The sequence below is a fragment of the Oncorhynchus nerka genome, linkage group LG10 (assembly GCF_034236695.1).
Source record: "Oncorhynchus nerka isolate Pitt River linkage group LG10, Oner_Uvic_2.0, whole genome shotgun sequence".
NCBI classification, from domain to species: domain Eukaryota; kingdom Metazoa; phylum Chordata; class Actinopteri; order Salmoniformes; family Salmonidae; genus Oncorhynchus; species Oncorhynchus nerka.
Genome location: NC_088405.1, coordinates 22,531,340 through 22,556,076, shown reverse-complemented (window position 1 = coordinate 22,556,076; position 24,737 = coordinate 22,531,340). Strand labels below are relative to the sequence as shown.

Sequence of the window (24,737 nt, the reverse complement as noted above, 5' to 3'; positions counted from 1 at the left end):
TCCCTGTATATAGCCATGTTATTTTCTACTCCCTGTATATAGCCATGTTATTTTCTACTCCCTGTATATAGTCATGTTATTATCTACTCCCTGTATATAGCCATGTTATTTTCTACTCCCTGTATATAGTCATGTTATTATCTACTCCCTGTATATAGCCATGTTATTTTCTACTCCCTGTATATAGCCATGTTATTTTCTACTCCCTGTATATAGCCATGTTATTTTCTACTCCCTGTATATAGTCATGTTATTTTCTACTCCCTGTATATAGTCATGTTATTGTCTACTCCCTGTATATAGCCCTGTTATTTTCTACTCCCTGTATATAGCCATGTTATTGTCTACTCCCTGTATATAGCCATGTTATTTTCTACTCCCTGTATATAGTCATGTTATTTTCTACTCCCTGTATATAGTCATGTTATTATCTACTCACTGTATATAGCCATGTTATTTTCTACTCCCTGTATATAGTCATGTTATTATCTACTCCCTGTATATAGCCATGTTATTTTCTACTCCCTGTATATAGTCATGTTATTATCTACTCCCTGTATATAGCCATGTTATTTTCTACTCCCTGTATATAGCCATGTTATTTTCTACTCCCTGTAGATAGTCATGTTATTTTCTACTCCCTGTATATAGCCATGTTATTTTCTACTCCCTGTATATAGTCATGTTATTATCTACTCCCTGTATATAGCCATGTTATTTTCTACTCCCTGTATATAGCCATGTTATTTTTAGTCATTATGTGTATTTATTATTCACTATGTTTATTCCTCGTGTCACTATTTCTATTTTATCTTTAACTCTGCATGGTTGGAAAATGATCCATAAAATGAGATGTTGATTTGAACTACCAGAGAGGGAAGTGAAAGCATCTCTTCCCATGAGAAACATACAGATAAAAACATGTGACCACATATATCCAGGTGTGGATTCAATCATCGTGGAGGCTACACATTTGAGTAAATTGTTGCCATCCTAATTTCCAAGGTAAGTATTGCTAGGTATGTAAACTCAAATGGTGACGAGGGCAATGTCATACAACACGTACTGGTGCGTGGAGGGCAGAAGGGAGCGGGCACGCTGCCGTTGGCATGGCTGGTGTCCCAGGGGACACAGTGGTCCCTAAGCCAGACACAGCGGATGCCAGGGCTGGCGTTGGCACAGCGCTGCTCCTCACTGAAGGCCTGGCAGCTGGGAGGGGTGTAGACCAGCACGTCATTCAGCAGCACACCAGAGAAACCACCAAACACATACATAGACCTGGGGAGAGAACACAACACAGAGTACACATCATTACCAGGGAACACTGAGGAAACTCATGAAAGAAAACTGAGATAAAAAACTACAAATACCAAGTAACGGAGGGGAAATATACTGGATGCAAGTGACTGACCCATTGCTGACGACGGAGGTGTGGCCAAAGCGGTTGACGTCACGGTGGAGATCTGGTCTGGGCAGGACTTTCCATTCATCACAAGCTGAAAAAAACATGCACATAGAGATCAGGCTACAGGTTTGGCTTCAGTAGGAACATTTGACATATAAGAAGTACGTTTCAAAAACTTGTGTAGGGTCAAACACTCAACCGCTATACCAAGAAATTATACCGCCACTGTGACCTGCGACACCCTACTCATACTACCATCCAAGCAACTGTGACCGAAACTCCCCTGGACCCCAGAATGAGCTGTATATTTAAGGCCTCTAACGCTCTGTAGCCTGGTAATCTGAGCTCCTTGGCATTTGTTCTCTGCAGCCCACCCAATCTGCCAGGCTCTCTCTGTTACATGCTTTTTAATACAGCAATTAATCCAGCTCCAGGTCCATTACCTAGCAACAGGGGAGAAGTGTTCCTTTCCTGTGTCCTTTCTTGCCTGGATTTCATTTCAGTATGCCTGTACCATACCACCCTACCGTACATACTGAAAATCTGAACAGCACCGGGACTGGGTACACACACCAACCCCCCCGTCTGCACTGTTGCGCACACACACGCGCACACACACACACCCGCGGAAGTGTCAACTCTGAATTATTAGCGCCTATGAGAATCCTGTGGACATAGAAGCTGTGGAACCAAAGGGAACAGTGGAGAATGGCCTGTATGAATGTCATGGTCCCCCTGGCTCTGTATAATGGCTGTAGGACTGGGTGTACTGTACCCAGCCCAGGTGTGATTAACACTGTGTGTGAGAGCATACCAGAGCACTAGGGGCCATAACCTACACACAGGGCTGTCATAAACAACTAACCGCAGCTAGAGAAGATACCTTTACGGTTGCAAAAATATATATATATCATTAAAAGTTTAATCCACTGCAGCTGCTATTTGGCAATCCTAGGGTGGTGGTGGTGGGCGCACAGGGTCTCAATGGTAGTTTGATTACCAATCTCCTAGGACCATGGTCATGAACTGCACTGAGCCATGGGTAGGCTACAATGAGTGTACCTGGAGCAGCTCTGACAACACAGCCCAGGATGTAGCAAGACCATTTTTCCGTCTGTGATTATCTACCAATCGTCTTTCAAAACGAATTTAGCCTCCCCAGGGAAAACAAATAACAACAGAGAAAAAAATTATAGGTCGGCAAAGTCGATTTCTTCTCTTTGTCAATATCACCGGGCAAATCATGTTAAATTGAGACAGCACAGCGTTCAGTTTTCCCACTGTTAGTGGGATCCTAGGAGATGATAAACGCTAACCTCTTTACGTAGCGTTTTTGAATTGTTTATTACGTAGCTGCCTCTGAATAGGACTTGATAAACAAGTTTATTCATCCATTGATCTTGTTTGTTGGGGTACCACACTGTGAACAGAGTAATGGCTCTGAGAGCGATCACAATCCTGTGCTTTACCGTTTCCTTTTACAAGTCTCTGATGCTTTACAGGCCACACGTCCACTCTTGCAAAATGTAAATGTGGCATTTACACAGATATAACCTGTTCCTGGGCGTTAAACGTGCAGCCAGGTTGCAAACGACCACACTCAGTGCATGGCTAATTGTGATATCGCTGTTTAAAGGGAAAGACGAGTCAACAACACCAGTACCAATCAGAAGGCGCTTTTTCATCACATCCTAAAGACCAAGGTGTTCTCTGCCAGGGCCATGGTGTAGTCACCCTGATGGGCGCGCTCAGCCGGTCACTCAGGCCCACACTACTTTCTTATCAAATTCAATTGTACTCATCGCATACACAGTTTACAGCAGGTATTAAAGGCGCAGCAACATGTTGATGTGCTAGCTGTCTCAACAATGCAGTACGTTCATCAATATCTATAATAAGAGTCAAATCTAAATAAGATAAGAGATGTCCGTAGGTGATCCATTGGTTAAAGGGACAGACCAAAATAAGTATTTGTGACATCCGCCCCCATCACCAGTAGTTCAATTGGAATCCTGACTTTGGCACTGTCTAAGGCCTAATACCTATCGTGAAGCCTGGAGCTAGAGTAAATCAATAACCCAGACATGCACTGACAGTCAGCCAAATGAGTCTCCCCACCATCTGATGTGTACTAGAGATGAATGATTTTGCAGGATCCTTGCCTTTATATTGAAACTCCCTGATACTCATCACAACGCTCCCCCCATTTCATTTCCTCCCAGGATATTGGCAGAAGAACCATGAATAATGAACAGGGAGAAAGGGGGAGATGACAGGGGGATCAGCAGACAAAATCATCAGCACACCATCTTGAAGGGGAAATCAAACCTAATTTAAATGGAAGACTTAAAGGAACATTCCACCCAAAAACAATGTTTTGGGATTTGTTTCATTAGTCCATTGTTGATATAGTCCCAAAATATTCTGCATGTCAGCAATCAAGTTTTCAAGATATGTAACTTTCATTTTGATGCAAAAATGCAGTATTATATGATGCAAAATACATGATACCAGCTGTATTTCTGTACTTTGAAAGTTGAATATCTTGAAAGCCTGATTGCTGACATGCAAAACATTTTGGGACTATATCAACAATGGACTAATGAAATAAATACCAAAGATTATATTGCAGCAGCAGAAAATGAACAGGGCACTCTTGTTGAAGACTGCCAGTTGCCTTTCAGGGGGTAGGGGGTGGTGGGGGGACAAAACATTTTTAATTAGAGTTCATTTCACCCAAATCTAATTAGAATTATGAGGATGGGGTGATGAGGGGAGAAAAGAATTAAACGCAAATTAAAACTGCCTTGTGTCGACCTGAATTTAATCTCTCGCAGAAGAAAAGCACAAAAAGCTAATAACGCTCTCCCCCTCCAAGGTTAGCAGAGAGAAACAAAAACAAATTAGCGCTTAAAACGTCTCAGCAGGAGTGGCGGAGCCGACAGAGAGAGAGAGCAGCAGAGTAATGCCTCTTCCACAGGTGGAACTAATTAATTAGCTCACAGAGAGAGGAGCAGAGAGGAGAAAAAGTCCTATCAGTCCATTAACTACTGAATGAGACTTTCTTGAAACTGGTGAAACCTGTTGACACTTGAAGTGATGAAACATCTCATGTACTGTAGTAGGCTACAATGTCTTTCAGGCACATGAGTAAAAAAGCATCACTCACCATAGATAGGTTTTGATCTGGGTTCAGGCATGCTTTCTAAACAAAATGCCAAACTGTTTCATTCATGTACAGACAATACAGTACCTAAAGCAAAAATGCTTTCCACGAACCTGTTCACTCTAAACTTGGGGGGAAAAAAGAAATGTCCCTTTTTCAGGACCCTGTCTTTCAAAGATAATTCGTAAAAATCCAAATAACTTCACAGATCTTCATTGTAAACGGGTTTAAACACTGTTCCCATGCTTGTTCAATGAACCACCGTAGTTAAGACACTAACAGCTTACAGACAGTAGGCAATTAAGGTCACAGTTATGAAATCTTAGGACACTAAAGAGGCCTATCTACTGACTCTGAAAAACATCAAAAGAAAGATGCCCAGGGTCCCTGCTCATCTACGTGAATGTGCCTTAGGCATGCTGCAAGGAGGCATGAGGACTGCAGATGTGGCCAGGGCAATAAATTGCAATGTCCGTACTGTGAGACGCCTAAGACAGCGCTACAGGGAGACAGGACAGACAGCTGATCTTCCTCGCAGTGGCAGACCACGTGTAACACATACACAGGATCAGTACATCCAAACATCACACATGCGGGACAGTTACAGCATGGCAACAACTGTCTGAGGTACACCAGGAACGCACAATCCCGCCATCAGTGCTCAGACTGTCCGCAATAGGCTGAGAGAGGCTGGACTGAGAGCTTGTAGGCTGTTTGTAAGGCAGGTCCTCACCAGACATCACTGGCAACAATGTCGCCTATGGGCACAAACCCACCGTCGCTGGACCAGACAGGACTGGCAAAAAGTGCTCTTTACTGACGAGTCGCGGTTTTCTCTCACCAGGGGTGATGGTCGGATTCGCGTTTATCGTCGAAGGAATGAGCGTTACACCGAGGCCTGTACTCTGGAGCAGGATCGATTTGGAGGTGGAGGGTCCGTCATGGTCTGGGCCGGTGTCACAGCGTCATCGGACTGAGCTTGTTGTCATTGCAGGCAATCTCAAGTTGTGCGTTACAGGGACGACATCCTCCTCCCTCATGTAGCACCCTTCCTGCAGGCTCATCCTGACATGACCCTCCAGCACGACAATGCCACCAGCCATACTGCTCAATCTGTGCAGGATTTCCTGGCCATGGCCAGCGAAGAGCCCGGATCTCAATCCCATTGAGCAAGTCTGGAACCTGTTGGATCGGAGGGTGAGGACTAGGGCCTTTCCCCTCAGGAATGTCCGGGAACTTGCAGGTGCCTTGGTGGAAGAGTGGGGTAACATCTCACAGCAAGAACTGGCAAATCTGGTGCAGTCCATGAGGAGGAGATGCACTGCAGTACTTAATGCAGCTGGTGGCCACACCAGATACTGACTGTTACTCTTGATTTTGACCCCCCCTTTGTTCAGGAACACATTATTCCATTTTTGTTAGTCAGAAGTCTGTGGTCTGTGGAACTTGTTCAGTTTATGTCTCAGTTGTTGAATCTTATGTTCATACAAATATTTACACATGTTAAGTTTGCTGAAAATAAACGCAGTTGACAGTGAGAGGATGTTTCATTTTTTGCTGAGTTTAGAAGAAGCTGATGATGGAGATTGTTAATTTAGCTTTATAATGAAATGAGTCAACAATGTCCAGTGACAACCTAATACTCTAGGGCCTATAATGAATGACAGGTTTCTGTGAGGATAGCCCTTTAGCCATGCCAAGCAGACATATCTGGCCAAATACTGGCTTGTATACCAGAGCACCAATCACAGAGAGTGGTCTTGCCTGGGCTTCAGTGTAGAGTCTAGATCACACTCCCCAAGCCAAGCATCAGTCTAGCTACCACCTTGAACATAAAACAATCTATCGCTTCCAGATTATAGAAGTGACATTGGACTTTTTATCCCTTGGAGTGGCCTACTCAGGGTGATTGGACTGGCTATTTAGCTGAATAACAATGAGAGTGAAACAGTGACCTTCCATGACTGCATGAGAAGGATTGGAAGCTATGGAGTAAAATGTTTAAACTTTTTTCAAACATCTGATCTGGATCCTAACTAGAAAATAAACATTCCCCTTTAATGGAGTTTCTTTCTTCGAACCTAAACATTGAGTCTCTGTGTATCTCCATCTGTCTCTCAATTCAATTTAAGGGCATTATTGGCATGGGAAACATATGTTAACATTGCCAAAGCAAGTGAAGTAGATAATAAACGAAAGTGAAATAAACAAAAATGAACAGTAAACATTACACTCAAAAGTTCCAAAAGAATAAAGACGTTTCAAATGTAAATTATGTGCAAAGTACAAAAGGGCAAATAAATCAACATAAATATGGGTTGTATTTACAATGGTGTTTGTTCTTCACTGGTTGACCTTTTCTTGTGGCAACAGGTCACAAATATTGCTGCTGTGATGGCACACTGTGGTATTTCACCCAATAGATATGGGAGTTTATAAAAATTGGATTTGTTTTTGAATTATATTTGGGTCTGTGAAATCTAAGAGAAACATGTGTCTCTAATATGGACATACACTTGGCAGGAGGTTAGGAAGTGCAGCTCAGTTTCCACCTCATTTTGTGGACAGTGTGCACATAGCTTGTCTTCTCTTGAGAGCCATGTCTGCCTACAGCAGCCTTTTTCCAATGGTTAGGCTATGCTCACTGAGTCTGTACATAGTCAAAGCTTTCCTAAAGTTTGGGTCAGTCACAGTGATCAGGTATTCTGCCACTGTGTACTCTGTTTAGAGCCAAATAGCATTCTAGTTTGCTCTGTTTTTTTTGTTAATTCTTTCCAGTGTGTCAAGTAATTATCTTCGTTTTTTTCTCATGATTTGGTTGTGTTTAATTGTGTTGCTGTCCTGAGGCACTGTGGGGTGTGTTTGTGAACAGAGCCCCAGGACCAGCTTGCTTAGGGGACTCTTCTCCATCTCTCTGTAGGGGATGGCTGTGTTATGGAAGGTTTGGGAATCACTTCTTTTAGGAGATTGCAGAATTGAATGGCTCTGGCTCTTTTCTGGATTTGGATTATTATCGGGTATCAGCCTAATTCTGCTCTGTATGCATTATTTGGTGTTTTACATTGTACACAGAGGATATTTTTATATTTTTGTAGAATTCTGCATGCAGTCTCAATTTGGTGTTGGTCCCATTTCGTGAATTCTTGCTTGGTGAGCGGACCCCAGACCTCACAACCATAAAGGGAAATGGGTTCTATAACTGATTCAAGTATTTTTAGCCAGATCCAAAATTTGTATGTCGAAATTTATGTTCCTCTTGATGGCATAAAAGGCCCTTCTTGCCTTGTCGCTCAGATCGTTCACAGCTTTGTGGAAGTTACCTGTGGCGCTGATGTTTAGGCCGAGGTAAGTATAGTTTTTTGTGTGCTCTAGGGCCACGGTGTCTAGACTGAATTTGTATTTGTGGTCCTGGCAACTGGACCTTTTTTGGAACACCATTATTTTTGTCTTATTGATATTTACTGTCAGGGCCCAGTTCTGACAGAATCTGAGCAGAATATCTAGGTGCTGCTGTAGGCCCTCCTTGGTTGGGGAAAGAAGCACCAGATCATCAGCAAACAGTAGACATTTGACTTCATAATCTAGTAGGGTGAGGCCGGGTGCTGTAGACTGTTCTAGTGCCCTCGCCAATTCGTTGATATACATGTTGAAGAGGGTAGGGCTCAAGCTGCATCCCTGTCTCAACCCAAGACCCTGTGGAAAGAAATTTGTTTTTTGCCAATTTTAACCTCATACTTGTTTGTGTACATGGATTTTATAATGTTGTATGTTTTTCCCCCAACACCACTTTCTATCCATTTGTATAGCAGACCCTCATGCCAGATGGAGTCAAATGCTTTTTTGAAATCAACAAAGCATGAGAAGACTGCCTTTGTTTTGGTTTGTTTGTTTGTCAATTAGAGTGTGCAGGGTGAATTGGGTCTGTCATTGGGTACTTTGGTAAAAAGCCAATCTGACATTTGCTCAGTACATTGTTTTCACTAAGGAAATATGAGTCTGATGTTAATGATAATGCAGAGGATTTTCCCAAGGTTGCTGTTTACGCATATCCCACGCTAGTTATTGGGGTCAAATTTGTCTACACTTTTGTGGACTGGAAGATGCCAGAGATAAGGATGATGTTAAAAAAATGTAAGTATAGCCATTTGTAATCTGTATATTTTATAATTTCATTGAGGATACCACAGGCCTTTTGGGGTTGGAGGGTTTGTATTTTGTCCTGTAGTTCATTCAATGTAATTGGAAAATTCAGTGGGTTCTGGAAGTCTTTATCAGTTGATTATAAGATTTGTATTTGATCATATAAACTCAGCAAAAAAAGAAACTTCCCTTTTTCAGGACCCTGTCTTTCAAAGATAATTAGTAAAAATCCAAATAAATTCACAGATCTTCATTGTAAAGGGTTTAAACACTGTTCGCATGCTTGTTCGATGAACCATAAACCATTAACGAACATGCACCTGTGTAACGGTCATTAAGACACTAACAGCTTACAGACGGTAGGCAATTATGGTCACAGGTATGAAAACGTAGGACACTAAAAGGCAATAAATTACAATGTCCGTACTGTGAGACGCCTAAGACAGCGCTACAGGGAGACAGAACGGGCAGCTGACCGTCCTCGCAGTGCATGTGTAACACCTGCACAGAATCGGTTCATCCAAACATCACACATGCGGGACAGGTACAGCATGGCAACAACAACTGCCCAAGTTACACCAGGAACGCACAATCCCTCCATCAGTGCTCAGAATGTCCTCAATAGGCTGAGAGAGGCTGGACTGAGGGCTTGTAGACCTGTTGTAAGGCAGGTCCTGTTGTAAGGCAGGTCCTAAACAGACATCACTGGCAACAACGTCGCCTATGGGCACAAACCTATCATCGCTGGACCAGACAGGACTGGCAAAAAGTGCTCTTCACTGACGAGTTGCGGGTTTTGTCTCACCAGGGGTGATGGTCGGATTCGTGTTTATCGTTGAAGGAATGAGCGTTACACCGAGGCCTGTGCTCTGGAGTGGGATCGATTTGGAGGTGGAGGGTCCGTCATGGTCTGGGCCGGTGTGTCACAGCATCATCGGACTGAGCTTGTTGTTATTGCAGGCAATCTCAACGCTGTGCGTAACAGGGAAGACATCCTCTTCCCTCATGTGGTACCCTTCCCGCAGGCTCATCCTGACCCTCCAGCATACCACCAGCCATACTACTCATTATGTGCGTGATTTCCTGCAAGACAGTAATGTCAGTGTTCTGCCATGGCCAGCGAAGAGCCTAGATCTCAATCCCTTTGAGCACATCTGGGACCTGTTGGATCGGAGGGTGAGGGCTAGGGCCATTCCCCCCAGACATGTCCGGGAACTTGCAGGTGCCTTGGTGGAAGAGTGAAGTCGCTCTGGATAAGAGCGTCTGCTAAATGACTTAAATGTAAATGTAAATGAAGTAACATCTCACAGCAAGAACTGGCAAATCTGGTTCAGTCCATGAGGAGGAGATGCACTGCAGTACTTAATGCAGCTGGTGGACACACCAGATACTGACTGTTACTTTTGATTTTGACCCTTGGATAGATAACTCTTCGTGTTGTTTGTTTAGTGTTTAACAATTTCCCCAGAAGTGGTTAAAGTCTATGGATTCTTCTAATACATTGAGCTGATTTCTGACGTGCTGTTCCTTCTTTTTCCGTAGTCTCTCCCTCCCTTTTGCTCCCCAGACTTCCTGCATCCCTCCCCCCTTGCCTCCCTCCCTGTATCCCACCCTCCCTTCCTGCATCACACCCTCCCTCCTTGCCTGCCTGCCTGCCTCCCACCCTCCCTCCTTCCTTGCATCACACCCTCCCTCCTTGCATCACACCCTCCGTCCTTGCATTACATCCTCCCTCCTTGCATCACGCCCTCCCTCCTTGCATCACACCCTCCTTCCTTGCATCACATCCTCCCTCCTTGCATCACATCCTCCCTCCTTGCATCACACCCTCCCTCCTTGCATCACGCCCTCCCTCCTTGCATCACGCCCTCCCTCCTTGCATCACGCCCTCCCTCCTTGCATCACACCCTCCTTCCTTGCATCACACCCTCCGTCCTTGCATTACACCCTCCATCCTTGCATCACACCCTCCCTCCTTGCATCACACCCTCCCTCCTTGCATCACACCCTCCATCCTTGCATCACACCCTCCATCCTTGCATCACACCCTCCCTCCTTGCATCACACCCTCCCTCCTTGCATCACGCCCTCCCTCCTTGCATCACACCCTCCTTCCTTGCATCACACCCTCCGTCCTTGCATTACACCCTCCATCCTTGCATCACACCCTCCCTCCTTGCATCACACCCTCCCTCCTTGCATCACACCCTCCATCCTTGCATCACACCCTCCCTCCTTGCCTGCCTCCCTCCCTGCATCCCACCCTCCCTCCATTCCCTGCATCACACCCTCCCTGCCTGCCTGCCTTCCTCCCGCCCTTCCGGCATCACACCCTCCCTCCATCACTCCCTGCCTGCATCACCCCCTGCCTTCCTTCCTTCCCTCTCTGTCATCAGCATGCCCTGTAATGCCCCTGCAGAGTCACTGTATTCAAAACGAATATTCATATAAGAGCAGACGCCATCTGGCCAGCTCCCATTCTATAGCTCTTTATGGGGCGTTAATGATCCCCACTGTATTACTGAAAGGTGATCTGTTACTCACATCAGATCTCACGTAAAACACCCAGGGGGTCCAAAAACACACACAGGAAGGAACACACATAGCTCTAAACCTTTAGTACTAACTCCAAATACAAGAGCAAAACAACTTTCCCGGAGAAATGAGGTCTATGAGTTACGACTACCTTTTGGTTTATGGCTAGTTCCACTTTTCAAATGTAAAGAATGTCTACCGTAACTGTTACAACAGAACGTGATCCTCCATCTCAGGTATCAGAGGCTGGGTATTCACCCCTAGGGAAAAGATACACTATATATACAAAAATATGTGGACACCCCTTCAAATTAGTGGATTTGGCCATTTCAACCACACCAGTTGCTGACAGATGTATAAAATCAAGCACACTGCCATGCAATCTCCATAGACAAACATTGGCAGTAGAATGACCTTACTGAAGTGCTCAGTGACTTTCCACATGGCACCATCATAGGATGCTACCTTTCCAACAAGTCAGTTCGTCAAATTTCTACCCTGCTAGAGCTGCCCCGGTTAAGTGCTGTTACTGTGAAGTGGAAACGTCGAGGAGCTACAAAGGCTCAGCCGCAAAGTGGTTGGCGACACAAGCTCACAGAACGGGATCGCCAAGTGCTGAAGCGCGTAACACGTAAAAATCGTCTGTCCTCAGATGCAACACTCACTACCGAGTTCCAAACTACCTCTAGAAGCAACGTCAGCACAATAACTGTTTGTCGGGAGCTTCATGAAATGGGTTTCCATGGCCGAGCAGCCGCACACAAGCTTAAGATCACCATGCGCAATCCCAAGCTTCGGCTGGAGTGGTGTAAAGCTCGCCACCATTGGACTCTGGAGCAGTGGAAACGCTTTCTCTGGAGTGATGTATCACACTTTTCCATCTGGCAGTCCAACAGACGAATCTGGGTTTGGCGGATGCCAAAAGAACGCTACCTGCCCGAATGCATAGTGCCAACTGTAAAATTTGGTGGAGGAGGAATAATGGTTGTGCTGTTATTCATGGTTCGGACTAGGCCCCTTAGTTCCAGTGAAGGGAAATCTTAACGCTACAGCATAGAATGCCATTCTAGACGTGTGCTTCCAACTTTGTGGCAACAGTTGGGGAAGGCCCTTTCCTGTTTCAGCATGACAATGCCCCCATGCACAAAGCAAGGTCCATAAAGAAAGGATTTGTGGAAGAACTTGACTGGCCTGCACAGAGCACTGACCTCAGCCCCATTGAACATCTTTGGGATGAATTGGAACGCCGACTGCGAGCCAAGCCTAATCGCCAAACATCAGTGCCCGACCTCAATCATGCGCTTGTGGCTGAATGGAAGCAAGTACCCGCAGCAATGTTCCAACATCTAGTGGAAAACCCTCCCAGGAGAGTGGAGGCTGTTATATCAGCAAAGGGGGGGATCAACTCCATATTAATGCCAATGATTTTGAAATGAGATGTTCGACGAGCATACTTTTGGTCATGTAGTGTATCTTAGCTTTGCACTTCAACTTGACTTTCATAAAGCCTAGTGCTGCTATATGTTGAGGTCAAAAGTCAGTGAACACACTTTCCCTAGGGCTGCAGAATGTCACCTGTCAGTTCTTCTTTGGTTACACACACTGTGTGTGTCTCTGTGGACCCAGGCCTGAGGGGAGGCAACTAACAGTGGAGAATGACAAATGACAACTATGGCTTTAGGGGTCAGGGTTCAACTCTGATGAGAGTGAGTTGGTGGGTGGGCACACGCTTGTAGCAATGAACATCACACGTATGATGTTTGCATGGAGGAATGTGTGGTATTGTAAGGTGGGGGGGTTGGTTATACTTATTTAAGTACAGGTAAAGTAGGTCACTTCTATTCCTGTACCATATGCCCGGAGGTTGAAGCTGGTAACTCATATTTTCAAAGCAAAATAAACAGGAGTCAAATACAGTCAGCTCAAAACATAAGGATTGCGTCAAACCAACAACAGATGGACTATCACTAGCCTAGTGAGGACCAGGTGTACTATCCATAGCCTAGCGAGGGACCAGCTGCAGCATCACTAGCCTAGCCAGAACCAGCTGCACCATCACTAGCCTAGCCAGAACCAGCTGCACCATCACTAGCCTAGCCAGAACCAGCTGCACCATCACCAGACTAGCCAGAACCAGCTGCACCATCACTAGCCTAGCCAGAACCAGCTGCACCATCACCAGACTAGCCAGAACCAGCTGCACCATCACTAGCCTAGCCAGAACCAGCTGCACCATCACTGGCCTAGCCAGGACCAGCTGTACTATCCATAGCCTAGCCAGAACCAGCTGCACCATCACTAGCCTAGCCAGGACCAGCTATACTAATCACCAGCCTAGCCAGGACCGGCTGCACTATCCATAGCCTAGCCAGGACCATAAGCCTAGCCAGGACCAGCTGCAATATCACTAGCCTAGCCAGGACCAGCTGCACAATCCATAGCATACCGAGGACCAGCTGCATTATCACTAGCCTAGCCAGGACCAGCTGCACCATCACTAGCCTAGCCAGAACCAGCTGCACCATCACTAGCCTAGCCAGAACCAGCTGCACCATCACTAGCCTAGCCAGGACCAGCTGTACTATCCATAGCCTAGCCAGGACCAGCTGCGCCATCACTAGACTAGCCAGAACCAGCTGCACCATCACTAGCCTAGCCAGAACCAGCTGCACCATCACTAGCCTAGCCAGGACCAGCTATACTAATCACCAGCCTAGCCAGGACCAGCTGCACTATCCATAGCCTAGCCAGGACCATAAGCCTAGCCAGGACCAGCTGCACTATCCATAGCCTAGCCAGGACCATAAGCCTAGCCAGGACCAGCTGCAATATCACTAGCCTAGCCAGGACCAGCTGCACAATCCATAGCATAGCGAGGACCAGCTGCATTATCACTAGCCTAGCCAGGACCAGCTATACCAACAACAGATGAGAAGGATGTGGTTCTTAACTATGATGTGTGCATGCATATGATTGGTACTTTATCGCCAAACTGCTTTTGTCACTTCTAGGTTAGACGACTGCAATGCTCTACTTTCCGGCTACCCGGATAAAGCACTAAATAAACTTCAGTTAGTGCTAAATACGGCTGCTAGAATCCTGACTAGAACCAAAAAATTTGATCATATTACTCCAGTGCTAGCCTCCCTACACTGGCTTCCTGTCAAAGCAAGGGCTGATTTCAAGGTTTTACTGCTAACCTACAAAGCATTACATGGGCTTGCTCCTACCTATCTCTCTGATTTGGTCCTGCCGTACATACCTACACGTACGCTACGGTCACAAGACGCAGGCCTCCTAATTGCCCCTAGAATTTCTAAGCAAACAGCTGGAGGCAGGGCTTTCTCCTATAGAGCTCCATTTTTATGGAACGGTCTGCGTACCCATGTCAGAGACGCAAACTCGGTCTCAACCTTTAAGTCTTTACTGAAGACTCATCTCTTCAGTGGGTCATATGATTGAGTGTAGTCTGGCCCAGGAGTGGGAAGGTGAACGGAAAGGCTCTGGAGCAACGAACCGCCCTTGCTGTCTCTGCCTGGCCGGTTCCCCTCTTTCCACTGGGATTCTCTGCCTCTAACCCTATTACAGGGGCTGAGTCACTGGCTTACTGGGGCTCTCTCATGCCGTCCCTGGAAGGGGTGCGTCACCTGAGTGGGTTGATTCACTGATGTGGTCATCCTGTCTGGGTTGGCGCCCCCCCTTGGGTTGTGCCATGGCGGAGATCTTTGTGGGCTATACTCAGCCTTGTCTCAGGATGGTAAGTTGGTGGTTGAAGATATCCCTCTAGTGGTGTGGGGGCTGTGCTTTGGCAAAGTGGGTGGGGTTATATCCTTCCTGTTTGGCCCTGTCCGGGGGTGTCCTCGGATGGGGCCACAGTGTCTCCTGACCCCTCCTATCTCAGCCTCCAGTATTTATGCTGCAGTAGTTTATGTGTCGGGGGGCTGGGGTCAGTTTGTTATATCTGGAGTACTTCTCCTGTCCTATTCGGTGTCCTGTGTGAATCTAAGTGTGCCTTCTCAAATTATCTCCTTCTCTCTTTCTTTCTTTCTCTCTCTCGGAGGACCTGAGCCCTAGGACCATGCCCCAGGACTACCTGACATGATGACTCCTTGCTGTCCCCAGTCCACCTGGCCGTGCTGCTGCTCCAGTTTCAACTGTTCTGCCTTATTATTATTCGACCATGCTGGTCATTTATGAACATTTGAACATCTTGGCCATGTTCTGTTATAATCTCCACCCGGCACAGCCAGAAGAGGACTGGCCACCCCACATATGCTCTCTCTAATTCTCTCTTTCTTTCTCTCTCTCGGAGGACCTGAGCCCTAGGACCATGCCCCAGGACTACCTGACATGATGACTCCTTGCTGTCCCCAGTCCACCTGACCGTGCTGCTGCTCCAGTTTCAACTGTTCTACCTTATTATTATTCGATCATGCTGGTCATTTATGAACATTTGAACATCTTGGCCATGTTCTGTTATAATCTCCACCTGGCACAGCCAGAAGAGGACTGGCCACCCCACATAGCCTGGTTCCTCTCTAGGTTTCGGCCTTTCTAGGGAGTTTTTCCTAGCCACGGTTTTAGGCTGGGTTTCTGTACAGCACTTTGAGATATCAGCTGATGTACGAAGGGCTATATAAATACATTTGATTTACTTACCCATGTCGTAGGCCAGGAAGTCAGCAGAGAAGCACTTGGCTCCGTTACTGAGGGACGTGTCGTTGTGGGTGTTTCCTCCAAACACCAGCAGAGTCCCACTGCTCAGCACTGCTGTGTGGAGGTACCGCGCCAGACCACTCTCTCTCAGGATCATCCTGTCAACACACACACACACATCAGCACTGTACTCAGTCACCATGCTAATGTTTTAATGTGTCAATTATGAGAGTGTATGCGAGTGCGTGCGTGTCCATCCCTGGGTGTGGATTACAGCAGTGTGTGGGCCAGTCTGGGTCACGTGGCTTATGTAAGGGAACAGTTGGTCTGAAGGTCACTCTCCATAGGCTAGGTCAAATACCCAGACAGACGCCATCAATAATGTGGCACCATGGACACACACACACACACACACACACACGGGAAACTGTACAGGAATATGTCTGAGCCCAATCTACCACCTCCCTTCCTCTCCTCTGCTAGGGTCAAGGTGCACAGTCCCCAGGTTCTGCTTAAGAACAGCTGTGCTATCACTAGCCTAGCTAGGACCAGCTGGACTATCACTAGCCTAGCCAGGATCAGCTGTACTATCCATAGTCTAGCCAGGACCAATAGCCTACCCAGGACCAGCTGTACTATCACTAACCTAGCCAGGACCCGCTGTACTATCCCTAGCCTAGCCAGGACCAGCTATACTATCCCTAGCCTAGCCAGGACCAGCTGTACCTCCCTAGCCTAGCCAGGACCAGCTGCACTATCCCTAGCCGGGACCAGCTGTACCTCCCTAGCCTAGCCAGGACCAGCTGTACCTCCCTAGCCTAGCCAGGACCCGCTGTACTATCCCTAGCCTAGCCAGGACCAGCTATACTATCCCTAGCCTAGCCAGGACCAGCTGTACCTCCCTAGCCTAGCCAGGACCAGCTGCACTATCCCTAGCCGGGACCAGCTGCATTATCCCTAGCCAGGACCCGCTGTACAATCCACAGCCTAGCCAGGACCAGCTGTACTTCCACAGCCTAGCCAGGACCAATAGCCAAGCCAGGATCAGCAGCCTAGCCAGGAACAGCTGTACTATCCCGAGCCTAGCCAGGACCAGCTGTACGATCCCGAGCCTAGCCAGGACCAGCTGTACTATCCCGAGCCTAGCCAGGACCAGCTATACTATCACGAGCCTAGCCAAGACCAGCTATACTATCACTAGTCTAGCCAGGACCAGCTATACTATCCCAGCTGCACTATCCATAGCCTAGCCAGGACCATAAGCCTAGCCAGGACCCGCTGTACTATCCCTAGACAAGCCAGGACCAGCTGTACTATCCCTAGACAAGTCAGGACCAGCTGTACTATCCCTAGACAAGCCAGGACCAGCTGTACCATCCACAGGCTAGCCAGGATCGGCTGTACTATCCACAGGCTAGCCAAGACCAGCAGACTAGCCGGGACCAGTTGCACTATCCAAAGCCTAGCGAGGACCAGATGTACTATCCACAGCCTAATCAGGACCAGCTGTACTATCCACAGCCTAGCCAGGACACGCTATACTATCCCTAGCCTAGTCAGGACCAGCTATACTATCCCTAGCCTAGCCAGGACCAGCTGCACTATCCCTAGCCTAGCCAGACCCAGCTGTACCTCCCCTAGCCTAGCCAGGACCAGCTGTACTACCCCTAGCCTAGCCAGGACCAGCTGTACTACCCCTAGCCTAGCCAGGACCAGCTGTACTACCCCTAGCCTAGCCAGGACCAGCTGTACAATCCACAGCCTAGCCAGGACCAGCTGTACTATCCACAGCCTAGCCAGGACCAATAGCCAAGCCAGGATCAGCAGCCTAGCCAGGACCAGCTGTACTATCCCGAGCCTAGCCAGGACCAGCTGTACGATCCCGAGCCTAGCCAGGACCAGCTGTACTATCCCGAGCCTAGCCAGGACCAGCTGTACTATCCCGAGCCTAGCCAGGACCAGCTGTACGATCCCGAGCCTAGCCAGGACCAGCTGTATGATCCCGAGCCTAGCCAGGACCAGCTATACTATCACGAGCCTAGCCAAGACCAGCTATACTATCACTAGTCTAGCCAGGACCAGCTATACTATCCCAGCTGCACTATCCATAGCCTAGCCAGGACCATAAGCCTAGCCAGGACCAGCTGTACTATCCCTAGACAAGCCAGGACCAGCTGTACTATCCCTAGACAAGTCAGGACCAGCTATACTATCCCAGCTGCACTATCCATAGCCTAGCCAGGACCAGCTGTACTATCCCTAGACAAGCCAGGACCAGCTGTACCATCCACAGGCTAGCCAGGATCGGCTGTACTATCCACAGGCTAGCCAAGACCAGCAGACTAGCCGGGACCAGATGCACTATCCACAGCCTAGCGAGGACCAGATGTACTATCCACAGCCTAATCAGGACCAGCTGTACTATCCACAGCCTAGCCAGGACACGCTATACTATCCCTAGCCTAGTCAGGACCAGCTATACTATCCCTAGCCTAGCCAGGACCAGCTGCACTATCCCTAGCCTAGCCAGACCCAGCTGTACCTCCCCTAGCCTAGCCAGGACCAGCTGTACTACCCCTAGCCTAGCCAGGACCAGCTGTACTATCCACAGCCTAGCCAGAACCAATAGCTTAGCCAGGACCAGCTGTACAATCACTAGCTTAGCCAGGACCAGCTGTACTAGCCAGGATCAGCAGCCTAGCCAGGACCAGCTGTACTATCCCTAGCCTAGCGAGGACCAGCTGTACTATTCCGGGCCTAGCCAGGACCAGCTGTACAATCACGAGCATAGCCAGGACCAGCTATACAATCACGAGCCTAGCCAGGACCAGCTATAGTATCCCTAGCCTAGCCAGGACCTGATATACTATCCCAGCTGCACTATCCGTAGCCTAGCCAGGACCATAAGCCTAGCCAGGACCAGCTGTATTATCCATAGCCTAGCCAGGACCAATAGCCTAGCTAGAACCAGCTGCACTATCACTAGCCTAGCCAGGACCAGCTGCACCATTACTAGCCTAGCCAGAACCAGCTGCACCATCACTAGCCTAGCAGTGTGTGTGGGACTATCCCCTCACTTTCTACAGCTATGAAACCACTGCTCAGATGAAACAGAGAAAGCGAGGGAGTGGGGGGATATTCAAAGGGGGTACCCTCCTCTGTCACCCATCCGTCTGTCAAGGTTCAGTGGAGGCCACTCCCCTTCTTTCATATCACCCTTCTCATACAATCTCTGTTTCACTGTAAATCTCTCTCGCTAATCTCTCAACTTTCCAGCACGTGCTGTATGTTCATGTAGAGGTAATAATAGTAATAATAATAATAATAATAATAATAATAATAAGGTGGTGCTTATATTTGTTACATTTCTCACATGTACAGGTATGCATTAATGAGACACCCTTGGAGAGTGGGGTCACAGCCAGTTTGGCACTGTGTGTCTAAATATGTGTACCTCCCAACAATATAATGTCGTATGTGTACCTCCCAACAATATAATGTCGTATGTGTACCTCCCAACAATATAATGTCGTATGTGTACCTCCCAACAATATAATGTCGTATGTGTACCTCCCAACAATATAATGTCGTATGTGTACCTCCCAACAATATAATGTCGTATGTGTACTTCCCAACAATATAATGCATTGGTGTGCTTTTTCAATTCGGGCTTTTCAACTATCCAGCAGTGAGCGTCTAGGCACCGTATCTGAACACAGGCAAGACAAGCATCTTGGTGTTAAACATGGCGGCTGACATCTACCTAATATAAGGGATGTGAAAAGTGTCCAAAGCAATTTGCTTTTCCGCAAAACATCTGTACACTGAACATCACTAAACAAACCGCAGGGCAATGTTTTCACTTCCAATGGAAACGACAGCCGAAAACATGTTGCAGTGGACGTTGGCCGTCCACACGAGAGAAAGTCTCAACAGACAGCACCAACCAAAACACACACACAGGAATGTCCTGAGTGTGTCTCACACACAGCCCACCCAGTCTACCCACCTGTTATTAGACCGTGCCAGGTCCAATAGAACGTCTGTAGCTCCAAACCACTCCTGACCTGTCACTAGGCTTTCCTTTCACCATTGAACAGTGTTGTTTTAAACTCATCCTGACAACAAGTAGACTTACAGCAAGTCTAAACTCCAACACAGAGGGAGCAAAGAAATACATTAAATGCATTGCCTCGTAACTAGGGGGTTTAGCAAATAAATGCATTATGCTACTGGGGCACTGGGGAAAATATGCTTACTTTACACACCTTTTTCTCAGGGCTGGCAAATTGATACAGCTGAACTCTCAAGTGAATATGTATCCACTGATACAAGCACAAACAGTGAGACATGCAGACAGAGAGACAGGCAAACAAACAGAGACAGGCAGGCAGACCGGCAGAGACAGGCATACAGACAGACAAAACAGAGACCGGCAGAGACAGACAGAGAGACCGGCAGAGACAGACAGAGAGACCGGCAGAGACAGACAGAGAGGCCGGCAGAGACAGACAGAGAGGCCGGCAGAGACAGACAGAGAGGCCGGCAGAGACAGACAGAGAGGCCGGCAGAGACAGACAGAGAGACCGGCAGAGACAGACAGAGAGACCGGCAGAGACAGACAGAGAGGCCGGCAGAGACAGACAGAGAGGCCGGCAGAGACAGACAGAGAGGCCGGCAGAGACAGACAGAGAGGCCGGCAGAGACAGACAGAGAGGCCGGCAGAGACAGACAGAGAGGCCGGCAGAGACAGACAGAGAGGCCGGCAGAGACAGACAGAGAGGCCGGCAGAGACAGACAGAGAGACCGGCAGAGACAGACAGAGAGTCAGACAAGAGAACCTGGCAGACAGACACTCTACCAAGCTAATATCACTCACCAGGTCTGTGTCTGGACCTCATAGCGATACAGTTCATCCACCAGGCCATACTTGTTGGCAGGCAGGGCCTTGTAGCCCCCGTGGACGTAAACACACCTGCTGGAGCTGTCATACACACTGCTGTGGCCATAGCCACCCTGGACGATGGCACCATTGGTCTCAGGGACCTGCCAGGAGTTTGTCCCTGTGTGACAGAGGCAAAAGAGAAGTGCATCTTAGTGTGAGTTGGCCAACATGATTGGATCAGCTTTGAGACATACAGTGCGGAGAATAAGTGTGCATGCTTGTGAGTGTGTCAAATGAGTGTGTGTATATAAGGCTGCCTCTGGGAGACAGACAGAGCCAGCGGGAGAGAGCACTTAAAGTCCCCTTGTGAGAGATGAAGGGAGGGATGGAGAGAGGAGGAGGCCACGGAACATGTGGATACACTGAGATGTATCCACAACTGGCAGACTCAAGTCCGCCCGAATGAAGAGACTCAAGTCCGTCCGAATGTGATGAAATATCACAATATCCATAGTGCTCTAAATAAAACTAATTACAGGATGAATATGGTTTGATCACACACAGAGAGACAGAGAGAGACGGAGCGATATGAGGGAGGGGGATGAGGGGAGAGGGATGAGTAGAACTCATTAATCATGTCTTCTCCCAGACGGTCCGGCCTAGGTGCCAGCTACTCTTAATGATGAGAGAGAGGTGAGAAGAGAAAAGACAGAGAGGGTGAGACAGTGAGAGAGCATGCGTGCATGAGGACCACATTGGAAACACATTTTTTTATTAATACTTGTAAGTGCTATCCTCTGGGTCCACATTACACATTTTCTGGTATATGTCTCTTACCCAAATCAATTACATTCACAGACTAGTACCCACTTATTTTACCCTGAGCACTAAGTGTACCCTAGAGTATCCAAGACTGTAGATGTTCCAACTCTCTCCACGGGCTTTAATGTGGCTGAACTGGGCTGCAGTGAGCTGTCCTGCCGTGGAGTCTCCTACAGGCTAAAATGCCTTGTAATGCAGGCATTCACCTGATCGTAACCCCTCAAAACACTGTACTGCAACGCCATCTACTGGTATGAAAAGCCTAGGGGTTCCACAGTGGTCACAAGCTCTGGTCAAAGAACCTTGGCCAACAGCATTCAAGAGGACAACCTTAAAGGCTCTGTGAATAGACAGTAGGTGTGTTTACCATCAAAACAATAAGATTATAACAGAGTACTATGCAGGTGTGGGCACACCCAGGGGGCCTTTAATGGAAATAGGAGTGCTGTGGCTAAACATGAAAGATCATGGGCCTTCCATTAAGAGATGAGTGACAGCGACACCCAATGATGACCCCAGCAACAATGTTTTCGTCACTAAGCACCATGAAATGAATACAACGTTGCTGCGGGCATCTATGGTTGTTGCTGTCACTTTGCCTATTTTGGAAGGCTCGAAATCTGCCACTGGGTTGTAGGAATGTCAAATCTGAATTCATTGATGTGGATTACTCATCATGGCTGAAAACCCCACGACCCATCCATCTAGCCACTGTTGGACCTACTGATGTTGTACTCCTGCACTTTGCTGATGTAGCTGTAGACAGGGGAGTAGCCGAAGAGAACCACCATGACCACATCCCCATTGGTCAGTTCAGCCAGGTGGGCGGAATGACCCTCCACGGCGTAGGGCTGTCCCTGGACCAGGCTGCTGGGGTTCTTCAGGGACCAAGTACGACTAGGGATGTTGAAGACCCACAGCTCGTCTGTCACGTTGCCTGAACCAGCCTCCAGCTTCCCCCCGTACATGTAGATGTCGTCCTGAGGGGGGAAAATATCAGCGGCATGAGATGACAGAGGGTTAGGGATTGTGGTTGTATAAAAACACACAAGATTAAAGAGGTTTCTATCCACGACTGCCCTCGACAGAATGTCTGCTCTCTGTGTGTTCAGTATGAAAAGAAGGTGAGACACACCGCATTCCTCAGTGTGCATGCCATGCTTGCGTGTGTGTGTGTGTGTGTGTGTGTGTGTGTGTGTGTGTGTGTGTGTGTGTATTATTGAGCTGTACGGCCATGAGCTTCTCCAGAGTGTATCATCCCTGGACCCCAATCACGACAGAGACAGACAGGGTATAGCTGTGAACACCAACAATCATTGAGAAAGGCTGCTGCTATAACCCTCTCATACCGAGGTCAACTACTGGCTTCTCCCCATACACTGAATCACATGATACTACAGATAACAATCAACTACCTTTACCTGACAGTAACTTTAATATGCTACTAAAACCTTTTCAGGCATCTTGGTACTTCAGCTGTAGGGTTCTAATGCAGCTATATAATACAGTCATTATCGCTATGGCATCCTGTTTTTACAGGGCAGATTACTACTGTACAGCAACGCTCCATTTCATAAACATAGAGCAACATACTGTAAAGTACCTAGAGGAGCTCTGCCCACACAGGAACAACTGGAACATCCTGGCACAGGTAACAGTGTCGCTACACCGCAGGGGGCCAATTATACCGTCTCCCAGGCCACGGACACATCCACAAGGGACCCAACAACCTTAAGAGCCTCAATGTATTTTCTGTTAAGGAAATCTGGTTCCCTCCTTCTACATTACCTCAGCACGCACTGCCAACCCCAACGGAATCGCTCTCAAAATCCCCGAACCCCAGAACTAAAATATTGCGTAGTTGCATCAGTTGCTCAATACAGTTCTGGGGGAGATGTTAGGAGAAATATACCAACTCTATGCAAGTTTCAGGCTCGTCTATGGGCCAAATGTCCCCTCCCCTTCCGAAATTCAGGAAGACAAGAACACCTGTGAAATCAGGATTTGTCCAAATGATCAGTGACAAACCAAAATGGCATACCGGAACAAGGTTTCTCATTAGTCATCGCATCCCCAGTCTGTTGACACATGCTATGATACCATTTTTTAACCTGCCTCTGTCCATGACAGATTAATCTCACACACACACAGTCTGAGTACTGTAGTAGAAGCAGTTGGGAGGGAGAGGTGTGCAGAAAACACGCAGCCCAACACGCAGCCCAACACACAGCCCAACACACAGCCCAACACACAGCCCAACACACTTAATTAGTAAACACATCTGGCTGCAGGATGGTTTGACCACCACACCACCAGCGAAGCAGCAACCCCCACGCTTCAGTTCCCCAACGTGTTCCTCGGATGCTACACCTCCGACTAAGAGGGAGCTCTTATTGAAGGTGGCTTTTTCAGATTCGTGAATACAAAATGTGAATACAAAGCAGGGGATATTATATAAACGCTATGATCTGAATGCATGCGTAAAGACGAGCTATTGCTTCTGTCGGTATATTAAAATCAGAAATGGGCGGGCAATGGGCTGTATTCCTAGCAGCAACACACACCGTAATCTCTCAATCCTTAGAGGAGAGAGAGAGGAATAACATATCCCAGGGTTGGGTTACAGACTTGAGGTGAATAATGTGTGTGGAGGAGAGAGAGTAGGGGAGTGTGTGTGTGGTATGTGTGGTATGTGTGTGGTGGTGTGGTATGCGTGATGTGTAGTGTGTGTGTGGTGGTGGTATGTGGCGTGGGTGTGGTGGTGTGGTGTGCGTGATGTGTAGTGTGTGTGTGGTATGTGTGTGGTGGTGTGGTGTGCGTGATGTGTAGTGTGTGTGTGGTGGTGGTGTGTGGCGTGGGTGTGGTGGTGTGGTGTGCGTGATGTGTAGTGTGTGTGTGGTATGTGTGGTATGTGTGTGGTGGTGTGGTGTGCGTGATGTGTAGTGTGTGTGTGGTGGTGGTGTGTGGCGTGGGTGTGTGGTCCCATCCCTGACCCTGGAAGTCTATTCTCTCATGTTCCCGTTTCCAGGTTTGTTGGCTTGATGTGTGTGCTGCACTAGCTCAGCATAAGCCTTACATTAAAAACCTCAGAGTAGGTGTTCATTTATATGCTAATTGTGGATTCCTCC

General features: G+C 47.6%; 1 protein-coding gene across 4 annotated transcripts in view; it reads right to left on the bottom strand.

The window, feature by feature from the left end:
* Positions 1-24,737, bottom strand: part of LOC115135025 (attractin-like protein 1) — a 326,923-nt gene that overhangs the window by 246,555 nt on the left and 55,631 nt on the right. For all 4 annotated transcript variants that reach the window (XM_029669218.2, XM_029669216.2, XM_029669215.2 and 1 more), the window contains exons 8-12: positions 22,334-22,589; positions 20,782-20,965; positions 15,906-16,060; positions 1,412-1,496; positions 1,067-1,278 (exon numbers count right to left, since the gene is read on the bottom strand). In XM_029669218.2, coding sequence (XP_029525078.1) covers positions 1,067-1,278; positions 1,412-1,496; positions 15,906-16,060; positions 20,782-20,965; positions 22,334-22,589 — 892 coding nt within the window. The remainder of the gene's footprint in view (positions 1-1,066; positions 1,279-1,411; positions 1,497-15,905; positions 16,061-20,781; positions 20,966-22,333; positions 22,590-24,737) is intronic.